This window comes from Pteropus medius, unplaced genomic scaffold, assembly GCF_902729225.1.
Source record: "Pteropus medius unplaced genomic scaffold, Ma_sr-lr_union100, whole genome shotgun sequence".
In the NCBI taxonomy this organism is placed as follows: Eukaryota; Metazoa; Chordata; class Mammalia; order Chiroptera; family Pteropodidae; genus Pteropus; species Pteropus medius.
The window spans coordinates 49,206,744-49,233,578 of NW_024349800.1; the positions used below are offsets into that span (position 1 = coordinate 49,206,744).

General features: G+C 40.3%; 2 protein-coding genes across 9 annotated transcripts in view; one reads left to right on the plus strand and one right to left on the minus strand.

Annotated features, from left to right (window-relative positions):
* The window catches only part of RBKS (ribokinase), an 82,989-nt gene extending 72,744 nt beyond the window's left edge, over positions 1 to 10,245 (plus strand). Inside the window, exon 8 of the mRNA XM_039887514.1 lies at positions 9,989 to 10,245. Coding sequence (XP_039743448.1) covers positions 9,989 to 10,162 — 174 coding nt within the window. The 3' untranslated portion in view covers positions 10,163 to 10,245. The remainder of the gene's footprint in view (positions 1 to 9,988) is intronic.
* The window catches only part of MRPL33 (mitochondrial ribosomal protein L33), a 33,683-nt gene extending 13,267 nt beyond the window's left edge, over positions 1 to 20,416 (minus strand). For 2 of the 8 annotated variants that reach the window (XR_005658306.1, XM_039887520.1), the window contains exons 1-3: positions 20,143 to 20,416; positions 19,519 to 19,537; positions 17,693 to 17,799 (exon numbers count right to left, since the gene is read on the minus strand). Coding sequence is in view for 7 of the 8 variants with exons in the window: in XM_039887520.1 (XP_039743454.1) it covers positions 17,693 to 17,799; positions 19,519 to 19,537; positions 20,143 to 20,350 (334 nt within the window). In the remaining variant the exon portion in view is untranslated. Of the gene's footprint in view, positions 1 to 11,589; positions 11,897 to 13,320; positions 13,433 to 16,157; positions 16,380 to 17,692; positions 17,800 to 19,518; positions 19,538 to 20,142 lie in introns of those variants that run through there. The other 6 variants (XM_039887519.1, XM_039887518.1, XM_039887517.1 and 3 more) reach the window with 5 other exon arrangements.
* Positions 20,417 to 26,835: the final 6,419 nt, after the last annotated feature.

Genomic DNA, 26,835 nt, shown 5'->3' on the forward strand with positions numbered 1-26,835 from the left:
ACCACCACCAAGTCTCACAGTTCCTAGACGCCCTCACCTCCAGTGACTCTTCACTTCCAGCCTCCCACTCCCATGATGACTCCCAGGAAATGGTTAACACCTGGCACTGCTTCAGTTCTGTGGGAATAAACCTCACTTCCTACTCTCTGACCACAACCAGCTTTCACCTCTTCTCCTACGCTTGTTCTCACTTTCCTTAGCTCTCTCCATTTTTCTCGGACCTGCTGACCGCCTCCTGACCTCTCTTCCTTCCTTATCCAGGTTGGACTCTCGGGTTGTTCATCTGAAGTATTCTTTCCAAAGCCTTGGCTTCATTTGCACCCTCTCTCCTTCCCCAACACCTGCCCAGGGCAACTCTAGTTCACATTCTCTTCTCTAATACTGTCCCGAGCACACAGAGGACGATAGGTCCCCATACAGAGAGGGGCGTCCTTAGAGATCCACGGCTTTCACTCTCTCATCCCTGTCATTCTTCATCACTATAGAAAACACAAGCCCTTCCCATAGGGAAATAGGAAAGTTTGAGCAGTAGCCAAAAGCCCAATCTTTCTCTCCCAAAATAGCTTCTCCACCTGCTCCGTTGCTGGATTTCCACAGATATCCGTGGTACAACTCTTGACCACCGTTTACCACCTTGATTTTCACCTTGGGCAAGTTATTTATTTAACCTTGAATCCTAGAAATTCCCCAGGGTTGCTGCCAGTGTCTGTGGTACTTTGTGCAAATTAGAAGGTGTCCCTCTGGGTAGGCACACAGCTTGGTGAACTAAGCATGGCCTGCAGGCCCATTGTCACCCTTCACCTGGGTACCCGTCCACAGTGCCACCTTGTGTAACCACACACTGCAGCCCCAAGTTTGTCTGCCTCCACCGGGTTATTGTTGAAATAAAGATAACATGCACAGCACCCAGCAGAGCGCCTGACTCTGAGCGGAGCCTGGGACAAAATAGCTAATGTAGACCACTCGGACTTCGGTTAGCATGTAGGTGCGCTCTCCTGGGGTGGCACCTTTACAATTTTACTGCATTTCAAGCATTTCCTGCCAGCTCCGTGGGCTTTTTCGGTGCACTCCTCTCATCAGAGAGCAGAGCCCTAAGAGATTGATGCGTGAGCTGGTAAGTTCAGTGAGGGAGCAGACCCATGGGCATAGTCAAGGGCAAGGTGCAGTGGGAGGGAATAGGGAGTGGGGCAGTTTGACAGAGAGGATGGGAGGAGAGGGAAACGAGCGACCAACCTCCCCAGGGCAGCACTGCCTTAGGTCCCAGCCGCAGAGGCCCCCGCCCCAACTGCACACCCCAGTGGGAGGTGCTGTCCTTAGGAGTGCCCACCGCTCAGACTCTCCCCTTAGGGGCCTCTTCCCAGCTGCTCATGAGTATCACCCCCGCCCCACCAGCGCTGCAGAGTGCCCGAACCCCTCCACTAACCCCACTAGCGGGCTTGGGTATTCTAGGGCGGGTTTGCGGTCCTTGCACTTCACCGATGCGCCACCTGCCTCCGCTGGCACCACAGACCAGAACTGCTCAGGAGCGTGAGTGAAGGCCCTCAGGGGAGCAGGAAGTTCAGAACGCCACGCCCATTCTGTGAGAGCAGCTCTTCCTTAAGAGGAAATCATTGTGAGAAGACAATGAATAAGTAGCCACATGGGTATTTCTATTGAAGAAAGATGAATTATGCCGTCACCCCTTTGGCACAAAAATAATTTTCAGTAAAAGGTTAAAACCATCGTGTTGTATCAATGAGAACTACTCCATTATTCCAAGAATGATTGATTGGAAAGTACTTTACTTACAGGAAAATCACAGTGATAGAATACAGCTTCCACTTTTAAAGCACTTTCCATTAAAAAAAAAAAAAATTGTACCTATGTATAAAAATGGTTATACTGAAGACGTGAATCAACAGCCGAGTAATTTATTGGCACTTGAAAGCCTAGTGGTATAAACAGATTCAACAGCGAGAATACCAAGTAACTCTGGGCTGTGGCGACCTAACCTCCATTTTCACTGACACAAAAGAAAGTCGCATGTGGTTCAGAGAGGGTCCTCTGGCCACCCTGAAAGAGATCACAGAAAGATGAGAACACGACGGAACTAGGACCAATAATTCAGGTCAACTCAAAGCACTAAGTGACAAGAGGGGAGAGGCAGAGGGGACAGATGTGGTCTCCGCCCTCAAAGAGTTTGCAAAGTCTCCCCGACTGTAGGCCTGTGCCTAAAATAATCAGCACAATGTCCTAAGTGTCCTAAGAGAAGTGTGGAGGAACACGAGATGCTCACAGGGAGAGAGCGCTCGGGGCTGCCCAGAGAGGCGCCGGTTCCGCGTTGTCCTCAGTTCCCACGTAACTCAGGGAAATTTTCACAATGTCCGGAGCCCTGGATGTCCTGCACGTGGAGGAGGAGGATGTCCTCAAATTCCTTGCAGCAAGAACCCACTTAAGTGGCATCGACCTTGAAAAGTTAAAAAAAAAAAAAAAAGCGGGGGGTGGGGTGGGGATTCTTTTCAGCTTCATCTCTTTTTCCCTTCTTCCTGCCTGCCTGCCTGCCTCTCACAACCGTTTACTGTGGGGTGTGTTATGAAGAACATGGAATCGGCTGTGTCTGGATGCAAATGGCAGCTCCGCCACCGACTCACTGTGTGACCCGGGACAAATTAAGGCCTCTAAGACTCAGTTCCCTCAAGTTTCAGGGCAGGTCGTTGTAAAGGTGAAATGAAGTCAGTCTTGTGTGTATATAAAAGCACAGGGCTTTGCTGCCTCCTGATGCAGAGCAAACAATAAAAGTTCACTCCCGCCCTTAGCCTTCTACTCCTCTGTGAAGGTTAAGTAGTACTTTTCCGGCCTTTTCATGCTTAAATTTCAAAGAGCTTTTCCATTGTTGGATGTAATGTGACTTTTAAGATAGCATTTACCGGTCTTCTGGTCTCTGAGCTGACAGCTGGCAGCCAGGACCTCCCTACTTCTTTGTGGTTTGGACTCTGAGGGCCCACTGCTCACCCTTTGTGAGAATGAATGGGGAACCCCACCCACACCCTCCAGCATCTCACTTGTCACAGCCAGAAAATCATCATTCCAGTCCCCTTGACTTTCAGGTGGGTGTCACTGCCTAGTCCTTAACTGCAAAGTAAATTGCCCCAATGAGATGGGGTATCCCCAGGTGCAGGAAAGAGCTTCTCTCCATTCAGTTCACTCCAACTCGTAGTAGATATGTGCTTCATTGAATTAAGAAGAGAGAGAAGTCATTCAGAGGCTGAAATTGGCCAATTTGCAAAGTCACAAAGTGAGTGATGTTGATTTTTAGAACTTCTTTAGCAAAATTTTTTATTAAAACTTCAACAAAATTTTTAATTTTGTAAAAGTTACAGGAAAGTTGCAGTATTCTGATACACTCTTGACATAGTTTCACCAATTAGCATTCTGCCACATTTAATCGCTGTCTCTCAAAATACATAAATATGCTTTTTTTCTGATGAGCCACTTGGGCATAAGTTGCAGACATCAAGTCTCTCTTACTATTTCAGGATATATATCCTGAGAACAAGGACATAACAAAATAATATCAAATTCAGGAAACTTAACACTGAAATAATCTTATAAGCACAGCTCGATAATGTTCTTCATATAATTTTTTGGTCCAGGAGCCAGTCCAAGATCATCTATTGCATGTAATTCTTATGTCGCTTTCGTCTCCTTTTATATGAAACAGGTCCTCAACCTTTTTTTCTTTCTTGATGTTGATATTTTTTGAAAAGCACAAGCTCATTGTCTTATAGAACTTTTCTCAATTTAGGTTTGTCTGCTGCTTCCCCGTGACCCGAGTTAGGTTATACATTTTGAGCAGGAATACTACACAAGTGATATTATGTCCTTGTCAAGGCCCCACATCAGGGAGCGTGTGATGTCAGTTTTCCTCATTATGGCCATGTAGAATCACTTGGTCAAGGTGGTGTCCACCAGGTTTCTCCATCGTACAGTTACTCTTTTTCCCTTTGTAATTAATAGGTAATATGTGGGGAGATACCTCGAAACTTGTAAATATTCTGCCTTCATCAAACCTTTATCCAGCAGTTTTAATGCATCCCTTGATGATTCTTGCCTAATGACGAATCAGTTATTACTACAATGGTTGCAAAACAGTGATTTTTCAAACTTATATATTTACTAGTTGGCATTCTACTTTAAGGATGAGTTTTCCCTTCTCCATTTATATTTTCATTGGTTTATTTAATATCAGTATAGAATCATGCATTCTTAAGTTTAATGTGAGTCTTAACTTACCTATTTTTGGAACCCATCCCTTAACTCACTTCTCCATTTTGTGAGTCAACCTAATTGCAAACAGGTCTCTTTCTTGATGTGGACTTAAATGTTTAATCGATACCCCACTATCTACAAAGGCAAACAGGAACTAGAAAACATCTTTTTATGGGGATTATTAGGCTGAACACAGAGGTGACTGAAGTGTTTTGAGTAGATGTGGCAAAATGGGGTCCTCCGGGAAGACATAAAGGAATAGGGCCTTTTAAAGGAAGGAAGGAAAGGGGTTTTGTAGACGAGAGAAAGAAGGTAAAGAACACTGTCATAATAGTTTTCATACTGGACAGAGAAAGGGGGACTTGGTAGAACACGGTGGGGCGGGGAAAAGGCGGGGAGAGAACCAGTGACGGAATGAACAGGCCCAGACTGTGCAGAGGGTGTGCAGAGGGCAAAGGAGGCCAAGGGGGTAAGGCGGAAAGGTAAGTGCAACAGAAACGTGCTAAGAGTTCTGTTAACTGATTTTGGGTAAGAAGACTGAAGAGCAGGAAATGATAGATTCACAAAATCTCTATGAGGAAGATGTTAACAGTTTCATTTTATTTGCAAGAAAACTAAGTCACAGACAATTTACATTAATTTTTCCCAATGTCACAAAGTTACTAAGTGGCAGAGCCAAGATTCAAATATAAATCTATCTGACTTCGAAGCCCACATTGCCAGAAGAAAGAGAAACATTTACAGTGGAAGAACAGAGAATGAAGACTCACAACATAAGGGCAAATAGGTTCCAGTATGCCAATCCCAACACTTAAATAAGCCTGGCGCACAGTAAGCCTGTTATTATCCCAACCTTGCACTTTAGAGTAAATCAGTAGTAAGGCCAGGACACTTAAGAAATACTGCCAAGGTTTTCAAAATTCATGCTCCTGAATGACTCAATGCCCTCAACCCCTACCTCTTTTAAAAATAAGCTTTACTGAAATATAATTTTCACACATAGTAAGATTTCACCCATTTCAAGTGTACAATCTGATGAGTTTTGACGAATGTATACAATCATCATTTAACCACCACCTCAATCATAATGAAGAACTTTCTATCACCCCAGAAAATTTCCCTGTGCAGCCCCTTTGCACTTGCCAGGCCCTGGCCCGCTTTCTGTCACAATACTTTTGTCTTTTCTAGAATTTCATATAAATGAAATCATACAATATGGTGTATAGCCTTTCATATCGGGCTTCTTTCACTTAGCGTAATTTTTTTGAGATTCACCCATGTTGTCATATTAGCACTTCATTCCTTGTTACTGCTAAGTAGTATTCCATTATATGGATGTACCACAGCTTGTTTACCCATTCATCAGTTTACCCAAGGACATTTGGATTATTTCAGATTTGGAGCAATTATAAATAATGTTGCTATAAACATTCACATATAGGTCTTTATGTAGATATATGTTTTCCTTTCTCTTAGATAAATACCTAAAAGTAGAACTGCTGGATTATAATGATGTGTGTATTGAATGTCATAAGAAACCGCCAAACTATTTTCCAAAGTATCTATATCATTTCGTATTCCTACAAACGGCATATAAGTTCCAGTTGTTCCACATCTACTCCAAGTCAGTATTTTCAGTCCTTTTAATTTTAGCATAATGGATATGCAATATTAACTCATGCCATCTTATTTGCCGTCTGTATCCCTTCTTTGTTGAAGTCTCTATTCAAATCCTTTGCCCATTTTTATTGGGTTGTTTGCCATATTGGGTTATATTATTGAGTTATAAGAGTCCTTTATCAAATATATGTTTTGCAGATATTTTCTCCCAGTCTGTGGCTTATCCTTTCATATTCTTTTGAAGGGCAAGTTTTTAATCTTAATTAAGTCCAATTTATCAGTTTCGTTTAATGTTTCATGCTTTTGGTGTCCTAAGAAATTTAACTAACAGAAAGTTACAAAGATTTTTCTCCTATATTTTCTTCTATATGTTTTGTTTTCACTCTTTCGATCACGTCTATGGGCCACTTGAACTTAATTTTTGTGTATGGCGTGAGGTAAAGGTTCACGTTTTCACATATGGATATCCATTTGTTCCAGCACCACTTGTTGAAGAGGCTATCCTTTCCTCCGCTGAATTACTTTGTTAAAAATAAATTAACCATATAGCTCGGTCTATTTCTGGACTCTCTTTTCTGTTCAAGTGACTTACATATCTATACTTACATCGATATCTGATTACTGTAATTTATGGTAACTCGAAATCAGATAGTTTACACCTTCCAACTTTGTTCTTCATTACAAAATCGTTTTGTCTATTCCAGGCCCTCTGTATATCGGTATAAATTTTAGAATCAGTTTTCCAGTTTCTAAAAATTGCCAGCTGAATTTTTTATTGGAATTACATTGAATCTATAGACCCATTTAGGGAGAAATGACATCTTAATAATATTGGGTTCTCTAATTCATGAACATGGTTTATCTTAATAAGTTTTAATATCTTACTTTATGTATAAATCTTGTACATATTCAGTTAAACTTAACCCTAAATACTTCATATTTTGATGTTATTATAAATGGTATTGCTTTGATAATTTTATTATTGTTCATTGTTATTAAATAGAAATACAATTGATTTTTTTATATTGACCTGGTATCCTACTTCCTTGCTAAACCCACTATTCCTAGTAGCTTCTCTGCTGGATTTCTTAGGAATTTTTACTCCTTCCTTTCAAATCTGTATGTCTTTTAATTATCTGATTGCACTGGCTAGGCAATCCAGTGTGATGCTGAATAGAAGTAGTGAAAACAAATCCTTGACTTGTTCCCAAGATTAGGAGAAAAGCATTCAGTCTTTCCCATTGAGTATAATGTTAACTGTAGATTTTTCATATATACTCTTTATTAATAGCTGCATAATTTCTCATAATACAAATGTACAAGTCTTGTCATCCATTCTCCTTTGATAGACAATCACATTATTTCCAGTGTTTTGCCTTTGAAAACAATCACAGTTTCATAGTAATTTTTCTATGAAAACAATCACAGTTTCATAGTAACAGTTTCATAGTAATTTTTACTTCTGTAGATTCCCAGAAGGATTGCTGAGTCGATGTTATATTAACAAATGTTGCATTACTCTTCCAGATCCCTAACGACAGTGTATGAGAGTAGCTTTGTCCTTTCCATCTCCATCTTTGCTGCTCTTGCTATCAGTCTATTCTATCAACCTGATGGGTAAAGTAATATTTTAATTTGCATTTTCTTTGACTGCTAATAATTATCTTTTGTTTATTGTTTACTGACCATTTACAGTTCCTTTTCTGAACCAATATCTTTGGCCCATTTTTAGCCTAGGTTTGTCTTTTTCCCAGAAATTTGAAGGTATTTTTTGAATACTGGGAATATGTTATGTGTATTAGAAGGATTTTCATCAAATCTGTCCTTTTTCGTTTGGCTTATTTACAATGTCTTTGGATATGTAATTTTTTTAAAATTAAAATCTGTTCTTTTTTCATTATGCTTTTTAGGTTTACTAACATGCTTGTGGTTTCCTTGTTCGGGATTATACAAATATTCATCTAAATTTTCATATTATGTTACTGTTATAGTTTTTACCTTCATGCCTTTAATTTACCTGGAATTTCATTTTGTATATGACATAAGGAGGAATTAAGACTTGGAATCTTAGAGTTTGCCATAACTCTTCATATCCTGTGGATTTTCCATGTTTTCATAATATACTCCATGCAGCTCATAATTTCTCTGGTTTCAGACCTTTCTCTTGTCACATTGCTATGGCTGTAAGGGAAGGCAGGAACCATGTCTGTCTCTTCCTCTATCTTGATTTCCTTCAAGAAAGACTGATGAACACTTGGAAAGCACCTAGCGTAGTACCTGACACATTTTAGGCAGCCAGAAAACATTTATGGGAGCAAGGAAAGTGTTGAATTCAAATCTGCATTACTGTGATTCCTTGGCAAATTTAATATTGATTGCTTTATCTGTGTAAACAAGGGAACTGTCATTCTCCTTAAAGCCATTCACTGTCTCATGAGTTCCCTCTGTTCTTTCCTTCTCCTGAGTCTTTGTTCTTTGAGGCCTTCGCTCACTATATAAATCTGTAAATCATTCCATAAGGACTCCCTTCTTTAGGAAACCTTTCTTCAAACCTTTTCTTAAAATCCAACAGCATTTATAAACTCTGCCATATTATATACCATTTAGTTCTCAATGGATTTTACTCCTCTTCTAGTACCCATCACTGTGCTGGGCACATAGCTCTTTAAACACTTAACTGCACCTGAAACAACCCAGATCTGTTTTGATGCCAAAGCCTTTATAAAGACTGAAGTATAGCCTCAAGATTTGTTATGGAAGCTCTTGGGTCTAAAAACAAAAAACCAGCAAACTGGGAAAAGCTGGAACATATCCTGAAAGCTGTTAAATACCAGAATGATTTTTCAAATAAAATTGTGTAATCACATTTTTTTAAAATATATTTGTCAGATGAACACATGACTAGGTATTGCCCTGCCTGAAGGCAGAGATCAACAGACTTTCTTTGGTGTTTTCTATTTCCATGATGAGTCCTTATAGTCTTCACCAACTCAGACCTTTGGAGCTTCAGGTAAAATGTAAAGAAATCTTATATGACCCTATGTTTAGTTTGAAAATAACATCTGAAAGGTTCTCACCACTTTCTGCATGAATTTTTAATGGAGAAATGGCTAATTCTAGGGCTAGTGCAGAGAATACACAAGATGAACCTGGAGCATCTTATAATATCAGAAAATTAGAAAGCACTCAAAAAACAAAATGATGGGAGAATGTCGACGGAACACAAGAGCTAACTGAAGAACTCCCAACCAAAGCTGGAACAATTTGAGCAACAAAATAAATGCTGTAGTATTGGATTATAGCCTGAAGAATAAATACCCATGAGTTCATACTGATATAAATAAGTGGTTGAATAAATAAGATGAGGGAGAAAAGACAAATCTCCCATAGAAAATTCCAAATAATTTATGTAGATACTCCACCATCAGGGAGGTAGAGCACAACTCCCTTAAGTGGGGACCACACTTAGTGACTTGCTTCCAAAGAGAACAGTATGAAAAGAGGGACGAAAGTAACTTTACCGTGGAGAAACCTGGCAAGACAACCTTAACCAAGTGATTGAGATTGACATCATCAGTGATGTCATGTTGACAGTATGTACCCATGATATGATGTAATGAGAATGACACTTCACCTCTATGGCTCTTTCCAAAAACCACAACCACAGTCTAACCATGAGAAAAACAGACAAATCCCAAAGGAAGTACATTCTGCAAAATACCTGACCAGTCCTCAACACTATCAGGGTCACTGAAAACAGAATGTCTAATAGATTGTCACTGCCTACAGGAATCTAAGGAGACATGACAACTAAGTGTAATATGGTATCCTGGATGAGATCTTAGAACAAAAAAAAAAGGACATTAAGCAAAACTAGTGAAATCCAAATACAGTATGGAGTTCAGTTGATATCACTATTATTTCATTAGCTGTGACACATGTACCACAGTAATGTGCTCATAGAACTGGGTGTGGGGTATATGGAAACTCTCTTGTCATATCCTTGTAACTTTCTTGTAAATCTAAAACTAAAATAAAAGCATTATTAAATATTTTTAAAATACAATTTGGACAAAAGATGACTACATGCTTATCTCCACAAATGTGCTTTTAATTACAGGGCGCTGGTGACAGTTTTGTGGGAGCTTTGGCCTTCTACCTGGCTTACTACCCAAATCTGTCCTTGGAAGAAATGCTGAAGAGATCCAATTTCATCGCAGCAGTCAGTGTCCAGGCTACAGGAACACAGTCATCTTATCCATACAAAAAAGACCTGCCACTTGATCTGTTTTGATTGCTATTAACTCCAAAATAAATATACTTGGAAATAAAATGTACTTGGGGGTGGTCACTCTTAAACAGAATCTTACTATAAAATGTCCCTTTCTTCTTTCTTTGCAAATATTATGGTTCATTTACTAAGTCATCCTCAAGCTTTCGTTTATTTCTTTAAAATGATCATTTTCATGCAAGAGCTAACCAGAATTAAGGATTCCACAACCAGGACCTGTACAAACACCACCCGAACCAGCAAACTCCATTGGCAACAGATCACGAATACTATACGTACACTATACAGGACAAGTGTATCAGCAACTCATTTTTTTTTAAATGTAAACACCACCTGTGGGCCACATTCAGCCCACGTGCTGAACAGGCAAGTCATTTATGTTAAGCCAGATTTTAAGTTTTTTTAAAAAAAGGCAATCCAGGCAGGTCACAGACCTTTACTTCGGGCTTAGCTAGTAGGACCAGGTAAAAAATTTTTCTTGTAATACAAGACAATGTACAGTTTCAAACTAAAAATAACCAAGATCGCACCTATTACTGCTTTGAACCAGAGCTTTAATGAAAGGTGCCAGAAGCAGCTGACTATAATGCCGCAAGCCTCTAAGACCCAACAACTGTCTACAGCTAATTCCATTCCTGGGGAGCTGCTCTTGCACTCCCTCTGGAGACAGACTGGGCCATGGGGAGGGACACCTGTTATTTTGGAATAGTACTGGCTTCTCAGTGCTCAGGTTCATGGTGGGAACCCTCATTCTCCCACACAAATGCTTTAAATGGGGTAGGATATGAATCGGCAGAGCTCAAAAAAATGAGCTAAACTTTCTTACCTTCAGCCAGAAATTAGACAAGTAAAGGAGCAAACTGGGCAATTTTGAAAACTTGCAGGAAACAACAGCTTACGTGAAAAGTGTATAGGTCTGGCTAAGACACTAGTTCTTATCTGAACATTAGGGATTTATCAGTGGAACTGCCAGCTGATTAGCTGAGTAACACCATGCCCCAGAGCCCTAGTTGTAGCTTTAAGGAAATAATATTACAGTGCCACTTAGGTTTAAAAAATCTAGGAGACAAAGTAGTCCAAAGCTGTCCCAGAAAACTCTAGATACTGCTTTTGTGGTCAGAGTTTGAGAATACAAGTCAATGGCATTTTCCCGAATTATATAAGTTCTCATAGTTTCTTCTGTTACAAGGCTGAGAAATAGCTCCCTTCTTATCATTCCTGCTCACCTTTGCCATCTCCGTTATTACATGGGATCATTCTGGAGTGTGACTCCACCTTTTCTATGAAGTTGAATGAGAAGCAGCCTGGAAACTCCTGCCCAAGTCTCATTATGGAAAGTTTTCGTTACATGAAACAATGGTTATTTTTTAGTAATGTAGTTGTGTTTTAATTTCAAATAGTGGGGGAAAACATCACTAAGAGACAATAGCTCAGGCTATTTTAATATTTTTTATTAAGGGCTATAAAAATATCCAGAAAGATAAATAAACGTAATGCAATGATATATGTCCTAATATGAAGAACTTTCTTTCACTGCATTGTTTTCCTTCACAATGGCCTTCAAATCACAGGAGGCAGTGATTCCATGTCATTTCCTCTTCTTTTATTACATGATGCAGAATTTCTGAATCAGTATCCCGCCCTCAGTCTTCTCATTTATAAATCAAATTCGTTTTCAATCCATTGTCTAGAGGGAGCGTATTTTTTTCTGTTCCACGAAGAGGACTTTTGTTTTCACTATAGGAGGAGGAAAAAGGATTATGGCAGAAAACTAAAAAGTATCATCACCATTTTCTAATAAAAATACATATCAGACCATGAGCTTTCCCCTTTCTCTTAGTTTACTCTCCTTTGACATGAGAATAGAGCTGACTTGCAAAAGTCAGTTCCTCAATCCCAGAGGCCATAGAAGACTGGAGAAAATGGTAAGGTCCACCAGGCGATAAGTAGCACCGTTGGTAGCCCACAAGGTCACATTTCAACCAATGTGAAATATTCAAATTACAAAAGAAAATCATGGGCAAAAGATGGAAAACACTCAATGTCTTCACCCAGTTATCATCCATTCTTGTAGGAGGTAAGCAAGGACAGACTGGAGCTGGACTCCAAAAAAAGAACTGAACAGACCACAGAAGAAATAACAGCTGAAAGAGTAAATACACATTAAACCTTGTACTTTCCAGAGATGGTTTTGTACACTCAAATACAGATTTTCCAGTTTGGTAATAGAATTAACATTATAACCACAATTTCATTATTATAAACGTAAGAGAGTTCAGTTCTCTGAAACAGAACCAGACAACTGCTCAATTAAAGATCGGAGACTAGACGCCAGGCAATAAGGTTTTCACAGTTCCTATATGCCCTATAGTACGCTGTTAACTTCACATCTGTCTCTCTCCCTCTCTCCACTCCCTTCTCTTCCTCCCTCCCCCACCCCACCCCCATACACCACCTAACTCTTCTTTGCCCAAAAAACAATGCACTCAGGAAGATCCAGAAACTCAAATGACTATGACAATAATAACTCTTCCCTACCATACAAAGAGATTTCAGCTTTTTCTTCTATAATCAGTATTTTTACTCTGTATATGAGATTCCCAAACTGTCCATGATTAAGAATTGCCTAGGGAGCTAACCAAAATAAATTCCTGCTTCTTACCTCCACCCCTACCCTAATTCTGGTTCAACAGATCTAGAGTGAGACTGGAAGTCTACATAGTTGGATTTAAGAACCATTAACCAGTCAACAGAATTTATCTATAATAATAAAAATAAAATATACATATTACATCAAGATATTTTTAATATACTTCAAATCATCTAATATTAAAAATAAGTACGATTGATGCTCTTTCAAAGTCCAAGGAGGACTATAAAGCATTATTAAATGGTAGTAAAAAACCAATATTGTTCATTGCAAAAAACATTTCCCCTATATTTTTCTAAATAGAACTGAAAAGATGGATTAAAAAAAGGAAGTTGTCTCAGTGGTAACCAATGAGGAGATTATTTAAATGACCCTGAACAAGAATAACTGACAAAGGTTAGTAATGCAAGGCTTCATTTATGAAAATATTTTGATTCACTCACTGCATTCATTCCCTCAATTCAAAGAATATTTAAGTCCACAGAACTGTGCCAGGAAATGTGGAGCTTACGAAAGTGTAAGAAGGGTCCTTGGGCATCTGGTGTAGAACAATGGTGGCAAGAGGGAGGAATGACAGTGGGGCTTCATGGCTTTGAATGCTAGGCTGACCACAAGGGAAGGTCCTGAGTAAGAAAAAATAGTGGGAAGATTAATTTGACTCTATGTAATAGAAAGAATAGGGGACCTGGAGTAAGAAAGGTTGGATTCGCCATTTATCTGCTCCGAGTCTTTGGGCAAATTTCTCAAAATACCCTACCTTCAGTTTCTTTCCCTGTGAGAGGGGAACTCCATCTTCTTCACAGGGTTTTTGCCAGATACACAGGGAACATTCAATACGTGCTAGTTGAGATGAAACGACACACTGCTATCCACAATCATAAACATAAATTAATTTTGTCAAAATATTTGCTGCTTAATTCATAGAAGAATGAATCTGTCAAGTTCTTTCCCTACATCCAACCTAAATCTATTCTGCTTCAATTAAAGTCTATATTGTCTTGTTTAGTCATCCAAGGAATTAAAACTGACAAGTTTTCATTTTCTTTATGATTAAACCTTCATATATTTAACAAAGTTTAAAAAGCTTATGCCTCAGCCTTTAATCCTTCTTCCTCAGAAATTCCCATCTAGTTTTATATGAGAAAAAGGAGTTTGGAAGGAGAAAGGCTGGTTCTAGCCATAAAGTATACCATGAAATGGTCAAATAATTGGGAATTTTTATGTTTCCTTACCTGATTTCTTTCATAAAACAAACTAACATAACAAAACACTACCCTTAAACTAACCATTTACTCATTGCAGTAAAATTTGCTGAGAGAACTGCAAGCTATTTGGTACCCTAAGCAATGGGCAGGCCCCAAGGCAAACAACAGCACGCAAGCCTGCAGGGCATCCAGTAAGAAGGCAGAAAGCCAAGCAGTGTGCTTGTCCCAGAACATTCTCTTCTTCAGAAAAGACAAAGTTGTGCTGTCAAGGCTCAGACCATTCCTCATCAGAAAAGTTCTAATCGTCTATTTAAAATTTGTACTCTTTTCTCTCACTTTCTGCTTATAGTCACAACTGTTTATGGCTGTATCATTCCCCAACCTCAAAACTTAAAATCAATCTAACAAATAACTAGTTCCTAATACAGATTCTCCTTGATATCCATGGAGAACTGGCTCCAGGACACCATGACGCCACCACCCACAATCCCACCACCCCATCAGCCCACGGATACCAAATTCACAGATGCTCAAGTCTCTTATATAAAATTGCATAGTATTTGCATATAACATACACACATCCCACCCATATTCTTTAAATCATCTCTGGATTACTTATAATACCTAATACAATGTAAATGCTATGCAAATAGCTGTTATACTCTATTGTTTAAGGAATAATGAGGGGAAAAAGTATGTACACGTTCAGTAACAGACACAATCATCACAGGCCTAACTACAAAGTACATGTCAGCAAAGATGTAATCTTTTTTTTCAAATATTTTCAATCCAAAGTTGGTTGAATCTACAGATATGGAACCCACAGATACAAAGGGCCAACTGTACCTACATACTAAATATAAAAATTCCAATACATTTTCATATTTAAAATATCATAGAGGTTATTCAATCAACATTATGTACAAGTTCCTAAAAAAACTCTAAAGGAGCTAAAAATGCTAAAAAAAAAAAAATAGGCATACCTCATTTTATTGCACATTACTTTACTATACTTCGCAGTAATCGTATTTTTACAAATTGAAGGTAACACTCTCCACCAGCAAAAAGATTGGATTCCCTGAATGCTCAGATGATGGGTAGCATTTTTTTTAGCAATAAAGCAGTTTAAATTAAGGTATGTACATTGTGTTTTTTAGACATAATGCTACTGTAAACTCAACATACTATAGTATAGTATAAACATAACTTTTACATGCACTGAGAAACCAAAACATTTGTGTGATTCGCCTTATTACAATAGCCACTTTATTTCAGTGGTCTAGAACCAAACCACAGTATATCTGAGATATCCGTATTTGTAAGGTTCACCACTTCAAGTTTTCACCAACTGATACAAAGAAATCATAGGGAGAAAACCACCACACGAATCCAATATTATATTGCTATGGTCTGAATGCGTGTGTCTCCATCACCCAAAATTCATATGTTGAAATCCCAATCCCCAAAGATGATGGTATTCGGAGGTGGATCTTCTGGGAGGTGCTATGGTAATGAGGGTAGAGCCTTCATGAATGGGATTAATACTCTTATTAAAGAAACTCCACTGAGCTTGCTTGCCCTTCCACCAGTAAGAACACTACAAGAAGGCACAGGCTATCTACCAGGAAGAGGGCCCCCACCAGAAAGCAACCACATTACCATCTTGACCTTAAGACTTCCCAGGCCGCAGAACTCGAGAAATAAATTTCTGTTGTTTATAAGCCACCGAGTCTAAGCTATTTTGTTAGAACCCAAATGGACAAAGACACATACTTTATCATCCTGATAATTTTCCACCATTAGTGGTATTATCCTGAAATTCAGACTCCTAATCATCCTGTACAAACCTAGAATTCCCTTTTTATTATAATAAAAAATGACCAGAAATTTAACGCCATTAAAAACAGGGAATTTTATTTGTTAAAGAATGGAACTCACAATTTTAAGCTGACAACTGTGCTTCTGAGCGCTTTTAAATGCCTCCTCACATTGGTACAGCTTTTGAAGGTGCTTTACTTTTATATTTCTTAGACACTGACAAATGAAGTATAATGAACAGTGGTTGTAAGACCTTCTTAACAAATAGCCAGGATTCACACTAAGGCCTGGCCAGATAAGGAAGCAGTAACTAAGTTTCAGTCTCCTTTGAAATTTTTCAATAACAGTCCCTACATAGAGTGGTTCAGGACCCAGGCTTTGGAGTCAGACAGTCCAGAGTTCAAATCTTTATTTTGTTACATATTTTGGCTGTCTGTCCTTAAGATCCTTAGCATCAGATTCCTCATCTATAAAATGGGATTCAGATTGCCTGGAGAGCACCGGTGCTTGTGTCATAATGGATTCATAGCATCTGAAGACATGAAGACTGTGTAGGAAGTCAAAGAAGACAATTTTCCATTTTGTCTGGGTATTCACAAGCATTAGTTTGCTTCCTTTCTCTCAGGGATCCTTGTCTTCTGTTGCCTATATTTTCCTTTTTTAGTCGTCGTTTCAGGTTGGAAGGTAAATTCAGCCCTTATTACTCCATCTTGGAGTAATTTTCATGAACTAAAAGCAAGAGTCTACAAGCTCTTGCTTTTAGTTCATGAAAATGTTGATTATGAGTTTAAGTGCCTGTCTTTCATTATATAATGGATTAATCTGGGGAAATATGATCCTGGTACCAAATCCAATTCTGATCACCAAGTGGGTGTCTTACAATTCAACTCAATTCTGACACTATCTACCTGGAGATCAGAACTCAGGAACAGCAGGTGGATATGATGCACGGGCAAGGAGCGGAGCTTCTATTCCCTCTCTGAGCATGCCACTCTCCCGCATTCCCCACCCCAGAAGCTCCAGTACAGTCCTTACTAAGAAGCAATTATAAAGGGACTATTTAAAAGCAAGGGCAGAAAATAAAAAGAAGGGCCCAAAGTTTTAAAATAAATAATTTGTTAGTTTATTCTGCATAAATCTGCTTATGAAATCCAAAAACAGGCTAAATTTCCACCAAGAGCAATCAAGTGCTGGCCTATTGTTTGTGAGCAGGCAATCTGGCCTTGGGAACACTTCTATCTCCTGAGACCACTTAAAGTTACCATTTATTATGATATTTTAGCAGATGATAGAAAATGAAATTTGCTACCCGCTGCACTAATATATAGACACCATACTTCTCTGACTCAAATCTGGACCTAATTACTTGCCACTGTCAGATGATCCCAGGAGAACGTTCTCTCTCTCTCTCGAAACACTCCTCTGTTTCCAGAACACAAGATCACCTATTCTTTTTACATGGCTGGTTTCTCACCTTCAGGTCTTTGGTTATCTATCTCCTACTAGAAGACTTTCCCTGATCTACCCTATCTAAAGGACAAGATACAGTTGAAATACACCTCCCCCAACTTTATCCTATATCTCAGCATCCTGCTCATGGCATGTACCATAATTTGTCACTTTTTTCCTCTCCCTTCCAAATCAGACTCTAAGTGCCAAGAGTGCAGTGCCTGGGCCTGTCTTATGTCTTGGTATATCCCAGCATAGTAAGTGGCATAGTAAGTGGCACCACGGTAAACATTCAATACATACTTGCTGAATGAATGCCACAGTGTCAAAAGGGCCATAAAACTGCCAGATATTCAGCATCAGTCTGGAAAGCATTTGAATTTATTGTGGAATAACCTCTCTGAATCTTACCAACTGGATCGTAATGCAGTAGAGTCAGTTTCTCCCGCAGTCGGCTTCTCTTCGTGTTAAAGGAGTAACCTGTCCCGGCTTGGCTTATCATTTTCACCAGAATATTCCTAGGATTTAAAACTAAGCTGTTACAAACTGAAAAAAATAAACTAAAATCAGTCATGAGGGGATGGCACATTATGAGAGCCCTGTACAGTAGTATTAGTTGTGGGACATCACTTGGCACAAGAAGGTTCCGTTCTAAGACAGCCTACATCTTCCATAAATCACAATTTCAGTGGTTTTGATCCCAAGGTTTGTTCCATTAGAGTGCCTTGGTAATGACCTAACCAATGACCTAACAAGAACAATCAAACCACGTTGTGGGAAGACTCAAGACACCTACCTCTCAGAAGGAACAGAAGTCAGGAGGGGGGAAAATAAAAAAGTTATTAGTAACTATAACTAGCCGGTCAGGAAATCATAAAGATGGCTGTCTCATAAGAGCCTTATCTTCCAGGGATGAGTGAGGATTAAGAGTAAAATCAGGAAGGGATAAAATTAAGAGATTGGAATTTTTACGTTGCTAACATGCAAAACCTTATTCCTATTCCTATTTTAAGTTATAGTCCTTTAATGCATAAAGTTCATGTTTTGTCTCACAGGACCTTCTCATACCTTCTACTATTAATTTTTCATGTGTCTTGCCTCTGTATGTGGGCCATGCTATTTTATTCTCATCTAATTCCAAAAAGAATTTGAAGCGTGTAAGATATATTATATACATCTTTGCATCCCTTTCAATGTCCAGCACAGTAACTCATACATAAAAGAGACATACAATATTTGTTAAGAGACAATAATTAGTCATCCATTCAAAAAGATTTAACAAAAATCTATTAAGTGTTTACTCTGTGGAAAGCAAGATGGAAAATGCAAAACTCTACTAAGGCTGTATCTGCGCTCTCAAGGAACTAACAGTATAGCACAGAAAGTGAGCTATGTACCGAAGGTCTATAAGGCAAAACATAAATGACAAATGTCACAAGAACGATACAAAGAATATGAGCGGCAGGGAGTAGCTCTAAAGAAATCAAAAACATGAGAGATTCCCACAGAACCTAGAGGTGGGAAATTCTAACATAAATAACTGGACTGTGAGAAAAGCTATATGAATCAATAAAAGATTGGGGGGATACCAATATACATGTTTTCATTAACGTGAATCCAAAAAAACCTAGTTTGAAAGATTTGTGATGGGTCTTGGGTTGTAAGCAAAGTCTGCTGTAGAATTTTCCTATTTTTCACACACACACACATCTTACTTCAGTTACTGTCTATAAAATTTAAGATACCAGTTTGGTATTCATAATCTCTCTCATACATCATGGATTCTTTAGCCTTTGCTATTTTTGAAATGCCAATACCATGAATGCAAAGGATTACAAAACTCATTAAAATAGGCTCTATGGTTCAATCAAATCTCAGCTTGTTCTGCTAGATTGCTGTAGTGGGCTCCAGACAAATGGCTCTTGGTCTGGAAAAAGAAATAAGGTGATAGTCCAAAGAGAGTACAGGGACCTTGACGGCTTCTTTAGGAACAAGACAGCAAAAGCTCCTTAAGTAAATTACTTGAACGCTAACTTAAGTAGGTCAGTTGGGCAGAAGGAAAAATATTCTTTGAAAAGGGTTTCTAGGGCCAAAATAATTCATCAAGTAAGTAGTCCTCAAACCAACTTGTAGAAAGTCAAGGCCAAATGCTTAGTTTAACATAAGGACGTACTAGCAGCACCTAGACTAAGGAATCTAGCATAAACAAGTTTTAAAAAAGAAAAACTTTTACTTACTTTGACTTGCTCTTGGCAACTTTTTTGTAGCAAGGAAAGGTTGGAAGAGAAAAGAAAAATATCAATGTTATTATCTTACGCAAAGTTCGTATATCATTAATAACCAAAAATATATACGTCATGAAGTATATATACCATGGACTGTCGCTTAAGTAACTATTCCCCAGCTATTAGATATCTCCTTAGGGTTTTATAGAAGCTAAAAAGATCCAATGAGACCCAACACAATTCTGGACGTAAAGCTTTGCGCAATCTCTTTTCAGATGGACTGGTTACCTTTCAAATCTTTCTAGAGTATTATCTGCTCCACTTGTTACCCGTCTAAGGTGCAAATATTTGCACTGGTACGAGTCTCGTTTGACAGGTTAACCTATGCAAACCGCAACAACCATCACGTCCCGTGGAGGAAGGAAACTAAATCTAAGTGGGAACGCAGCCTAGTGCAGGGAAGAGCACTGTCTTGGGAGTCAGAGCACTTTTCACAGCCCAGCTGTTTGACCTAACGTAAATCACTGCCGCTTCTCGGAAGCCGTTTCCTTATCTTTAGAGTCCTATACCAGTGGACTAGAAGTTCTGAGGTTTTTCCAGTTCGGACGTCCAGTGACTCTGCTGACACATCCCTACCGAGGACGAGGGAAGCGCCCCACTCTGCTGACCACACTCGACAGTCCCTGCGAACCACAACCGAATCCCGAACTATTTCCGCAGACCCCCAAGATCCACTCGCCCCGCAGCAACGCGTGCCGCGGGGCATGCCGGATGCTGTAGTCCTGAAGGCCTGGGAAGGCCGCTGCGGCAGCTTCCCGGCCGGTGCGGGAACCTTGCCCTGCATCGTCCCGGGGCCTGCCTGTCACGGCCTCCACCCATCGCCGCAGGCCCTGCCGCCGCCTCCAACCCCACTCACGGGAGACAGCGGACAGCAACATGGCAACACCCCTGCAGTCTCCGTAACAGGCCCAAAGTAACCGCAACAAACAACTGCTTCCGGGGCACAGGCCTGTTCCGGAAGAGGACGTCCGGGAGCGGCCCGCAGCCACGCCCCCCAGTGTAAACCTCCAGTCTTAACTCCGCTTCTTATCTGTGTTCTTTACACGTTAGGTGTTTTGTTTTCGAAGTGGAAATAGTGGCGTCCACTTTCCTTTGGGAGAGAGGCTTTGTCAGTGCTGAGGATTCGCGCCCTAGGCACTGACTCCTACTTCTGGTTCATAGTTAGGTGCTTCACTAAATAATCGCAACCACCTACATTAAAGCCACAGGACCTGTGTGTGTTCCTCAGCCGCTCCAGGCTATCAGGCTCTTGCATGTTACCTTAAAATGGTGCCTTCTTCTGCTTCCCCTGACCCAACTGCATCTCCACCTGGTTAAGATCTAATATCAGTCCCTTCAGAGTTAGGAACCCCACTCGAATATCCCTATTTTCTTCATTAAATGTTGGATTTCTAGAAGAGCAGAACGTCGTGCATCTAGTTTACTGCGGTATCTAAGCATCTAGCACAGTGCAGGGCAATAGGCAACGAATAACTGAAGATTGAGAGCTCTCGCACGCCTTATTTAATGTTCCCAAACTAGTAAGTGGCAGAGAACCCAGATCTTTTCTGACTGCACAAACTCATGCCTTTCCCACTAGACTTTGGGACCTACCACTTCGCCATCTTCAATTCTTCAAATCTCTGCAAGGAACTTCGGGATCCTTCATCAGGGATCCTTCATTGGTAACCTCTTTCCCAACTAATAATCAGGACTTTTAGATTTTTTCCAATCTGTGATTTTATCAATACGTTAAATTTTACAAACATGTACAATAAGATTCTTATGGATTATCCTCACTGAAAGTAATAAAGAGAAAAAATTTTAAATTAGGACTATCCTTGTCCTTAGTACCTTTAATTTTTCCTCCCTCTAATAATTTATCTTCGCCTTACCATAACCTGACTCCAGCACGGAGTCACTCTGTAGATACCCAAATCCTTCCTTATCTCACGCAGTTCAACTGCTGGCAAACGAGAGCTTCAGGTATTCAAGAGGGTAAGATTTCTTATCTAAGAAATTCCTTTAGAGGACTTATAAGAAAAGAACACAGGACTGGAAGCATAGGAACATGAATCTAGTCTTTGTTCTGCTCCTTGGAAAGTCATTTCGACTCTTTAGACCTCAGTTTCGTTCTCAATGTGAGCATTGGATCAGCGGTTTCATCCCTGAGAGTGCATCAGTCACCTGTGGTCCTTTAAAAGACCCAGATGCCAAGGGCGGGGCTGAGAGTCCATACAGTATGTCCCAATTGTCTATAAAGAATCATTTTAAATATAACAAAAAGTTGAAAGGGGATTGTACAGTAAACAAACCATATATATAATTCAACACATGTTAACATTCTGTATCTATGTAATTGATGTATAGTGAATTTAAATATATATAAATGTAATATATAGTTAGCCTTTTTTGCTAAGCTGTGTAAAAATAAATTGCAGACATAACAACCTTTCACCCTTAAATATTTAAGTATGTATCTCTCAAAAATAAGATCATTATAACTGCACTATGTACTATTTTCATTCCTTAAAAAATATTTTCCTAATATCTACACTATATTCAAATTGTCTTTTATAGCTAGTTTCTTCAAAAGCAGTATCCAGTCAAGGTTCATATATTACCTTTGTTGTTAAAAATCTTTAATCTCTTTCAAATCTAAAACAAAAGCCCTCACTTATTTTTTTAAGCGACACTGAATTTTTAAAGAGACTGAGCTAATTTCTTATGGAGTGTCCCACATTCGGGATTTGTCTGATTGTTTTCTTACGGTGTTGTTTTGCTTATTCTCCCATAAATTGGAAGGCAAATCTAAAGGCTTGAACAGATTCTACTTAAAACATTTTTGACAAGAAGACATCATAGGTGATGCTCTCAACTTCATACTGCTCCATATCAGGAGGTCCAGAATGTCAGGATGTCCTATTGTTAGTGCTAAATTGGATGACCTCTAGATCGCTCCACTGTAAAAGTAGATTTTTTTTCTTTTTGCAGTTTTATGTGGGGTGATACTTTGACATATGAAAATATCTTGTTCCCCAACTACCTTTCCTCATGGTTAGCATCCATTGATGATTTTTTAGACTCAGTAATTACATTTGCTGTACACAATGGCTCTTTTCTAACTTATATCATTCCTGTTTCATTTATTAGCTAGTTTTCTCTTGTAAAGAAGAGCTTTCTATCATCAGTTGAGGCTGCATTATTGTTCTTCCTAAAAAGGCAGGATGTTATTTTTTTCTCTTTAATTACCAATATTCAAGTAAGAAATTGGCATGAGTCACTTCCAATGGTGACAAAGAGGTTTTTTCCCCTTTCTATAATTTCATTTTTTTAGTATCACTATAATGGTTTTGTATTCATTGTTTTATAATTCAACCATGGCCATTATTTTTGATGGTCAAATTTTCCCAAATCAGCCATTTCTCCAAGATACTCTGGTTCCTTTTTGTAGGTGGTGATATGTAGGAGCCACAATCTGATGCATAGCCACTGGACTAGATTTTAGTGGATTTCAAGCTTTATTTAAAACCATGGAATCAACATGCAAATGAAATCTGTATCAGAAGCTCACAATGTAAAATAAAGTTCTATGCTTTCCAGTTCCATTGCTCTGGATTCTAGTTTGAGGTTTCAAACCCTACCCACAGGGCCTTGGAGTCTCCTGTCATACTTCTCATTATGTACTTCCTTCCACACTGTCTGCCCATGCAGAAGCCTTGTCCAGGAAGGAGATCACCCAGTAGGCACCTTATCAACAACAGCAGGAATAGCCTAGGACAGAAGACCACTTGAGACCTGGACTGCCTCAGATATAAGAAACAGCATTTCAGAAATAATTCAGGACCAAGGTTCTAGAGTATCTGCTGTAGACTGAATGCTGTATCCTCCCAAAATTCATGTTAAAACCTAATCCCCAATGTGATGGAATAGAAAGGAAGCAGTGGCTTTCTAGTCTCATTACTTCAACCTGCATCCACCTGTTATTTACACCTAACACATCGTTGGCAGTTGGTAAGTGTTAATTAAAATGTTTATTAATACAGATGTAAGTCATGATTTGGGTGGGGTTTTTGCCTTAATTTACATAATGAGCCCTCTCTGCCTTAATAAAGTGCAGAACAATTAAAGCATCCTGGCAGCTGTGGCAAAGCTAGGGGCACCCATCCTCTTTGGGGCAGGGGGAGGTGCTGAAGGGAGGAAAAGGTACAGCTGTTTAACCTGGATTCCCAGCCCAGCAAAATACATGGAGGAAAATTAAATAACTGCTCTTGCAGGGCTTCAGACACAGCACCCGGGTTGCGATGGTCAACACTGCATTCTCAGTGCTTAGCACGGGGATTCCAACCCAAGGATCTGGAGGATCCTCCCCTCCTCCTCTGCTGTGCTAAGAGGTCCCACAACCCATTGTTCAGCCCATTGTCATATCTGTGTCCTGCTTGACTGTTCTTGTCTACAGGGTCGTGATCCTGGCTCCCTGACCTGCCCCAAGGGCAGTGACAAAGAGGGAGAGTCTGCAGAAGGCTGGGGCTTTGTGCAAAAAGCTGGCACCTTCACAAACTCAGACACCCCTAGGCAGATAGGACAGCTTCAAAATTGAGTCTTCTACCCCAGTACTTTAGTATTATAACGAAGACTTCCTGAGAGGGACTAAAAGCTAGCAAGAACTGGGGGCCACAACCAGGTTCAATCTGTGTATAATAGGTATCCCCAGGTTGGCATTCAATTGCCTTCCATAATTTGGCCTCAGCCTCCTAATTCAGCCCCAATTCTCTTCACTGGGGCCTGCTAGGTATCAGTCCCTTTCCGGATGAAGTCTCTCCTGAACCTCCACTCCCCATCCCACCCCATACCACCCTTCCATACATTCCTCTTAGAGCACTTATTAAGCTTTCTGCACTCCTTGGATCACGGGTCTGCCTTCCCCCTGGCTCCTTGAGGGCCAGAGCTTCTGAATCTCTGTATATCATCTCCCGACTCCCCCAAGCAGGAGCTCCTAACACGGGAGGCTGGCCCACTCACTTTGACATGAACTGAGCACCTTCTATACTCTGGGAACTCTGCCTCCAGCCATTCTATCTAACCAATCCTACCTGCCCTCCCAGGTCACCAGAGAGTCACCAGGGAGAGTGGGAGGAACTGGGGAAAGAATAGAAACAAAGGCACAGAGGAGTCTTAAAAATGAACAGTGAGCATCCTCCCAGAGCTAGAGTGTGTGAAAAAATGAGGGAGATGAACTAGAAGGGATGACTCAGGCTAGGTAAGAAAGGAACCAAGATGTTATAGTTGGGGGTTAGGCCTTGGTTCTGCGGGCAGTGGAGGAGTTAAGCGATGTGACACATCTCTGCAGTGGCAGCATCTGAAACCATGCTATTTTCCTGGCCAACTGGAATTGAGGCAGGGACTTTCCCATCCACCAAACATGACATTCCCAAGGTCCCCTTCACTAGTGAAGCAACAACAGGCACTTTCTCTGCTCTGTTTGTTAACGCCTGTTTACTTAGTTAATATATGTATTTGGTGTTTCCTTAATAATTGGTAAGTTCTTGCTGCTTATTATCTTAGACCAGTCACTGAGCCTTTTCTGAGAGGGAGAAAGGGAAGGAGAAAGGTGTCGTAGAAGCTTTTGAGAATCTGCTAAACGTTATGTCTTTGCTTTTCCAGGAAATGCACATATGCCCATCCAGAAACAATTTTACCTGGACTTTCCAGTGTTCTCAGCCTTGACTGCACACTGGAATCACCTGGGGAGCTTTAGAAACTACTGGTGCCTCCCACACCCAGAGATTTTAATTTAATAGATCCGCGTGCAGTCTGGACATTGATTTTTGTTTTAGTTTTTGTTTTTTGGGGGGGAGGTTGTTAACTTCCTAGGAGATTCTAGTGTACTCTCAAGATTGAAAAGTCTTGGGCTAGGGATTTGCGGACCCCATGTTAAGACCCCTTAGACCACAAGTTCCAGGTGCATCCATTTAACTTTGCACAGCGAGCAGCACCTACCTGGGTAGAGGCAGGAGAAGAGAAAGTGGCCAATCAGAAAGAATGAGGAAGTCTCGAAGCTCTAGGAGGTGCTCAGTACATTCCAGAGGCTGCAGAACACTTAGCGAAAGAGGTGCTGAAAGAAGACAAAGAGCAGGAGGTTTCATTGCCTTCCTTGAAAGACGGATGGAAGTCCAGCAGACAACACCCTTCCCGCCCACATGCTTCACCTGCCCCAAGAAGAGCCGCAAACATCCTCAAAAGGCTGACAGAATCAGACTTTAGGAAAAGTCGATCAATTAAATGTGTGGTTTGGTTGATGTCTGATGTGGGTGCGGGGAGGATGGCATCTGTGGGTACGGAAGAAAAGTAGCTGTGAGGGTGTGGAGGTTTGCAGGTAATGGGCTGAAACACTCAGGTGGGGGAGGGGAAGATTTGGGTCACGGTCAAGGAGAGGCATTCCTGAGGCGGGTGGGAAGCTGGGCTAATGCAGCAGGAGAGGCAGCTGTAGTGGAAGAAATACTATGGGTGCACCAGAGGCTTGACTGCACTGTTTACTAACCATGTGACCCTGGGCAAGAGCTTGGCCTTGGTTTCTTATCTGGGACTTGTGTGACAGTAACTTTGGAGGAGCACACAATCTAAGATGATTATCATCAGATCATTTCTAAGGCTTTTCCCATGGAAAAGCCCCGCGAACCCAGGAAAGTGCCCTCCAAGAATGCTCTTTGAGGTTTTCAAACCTGGTATCCATCAGAATCACTTGAGGTGCTCACCGCCAGATAATGTGATTCAGTGGTGGGGGGCGGAGGTCCTCGAGTACTTTATAATTCTCACCTGGTGCTTCTGATGTTGCATGTGCTTTGGGAATCTCTGTTCTAGATCACTGTTTCTCAAGTCCTGGGGATCTTGTCAAAGAGCAGATTCTGAGCAGGCAGTTCTGAAATGAGGCCTGAGATTCTGCTTTCCTAACAAACTCGAAGATGGTGAGGATGCTGCTGGCTGCCACTCAAAGTGTAATCCAGGCAGCATCCCTAGGAGCAGCAGCAGTATCATTTGGTAGCTTGTTAGGAATGCAGACTCTTAGACTGCACCTCAGGTTCACTGAATCAGAACTGCAATTTAACAAGATCCCCAGGTGATCTGTATGCACATTAAAGTCTGAGAAACATTGTTCTAGAAGAAATGACTTACTAATCCAGGAACCAAGGTTGATAACTTGGGAATGGGAAGATAAGATTCAGTTCTTTAAAATGAAGGAGGACAGGGGTTTCCATCTGTTTTAGATACTGTTGTATTTGTGGGCCTGGT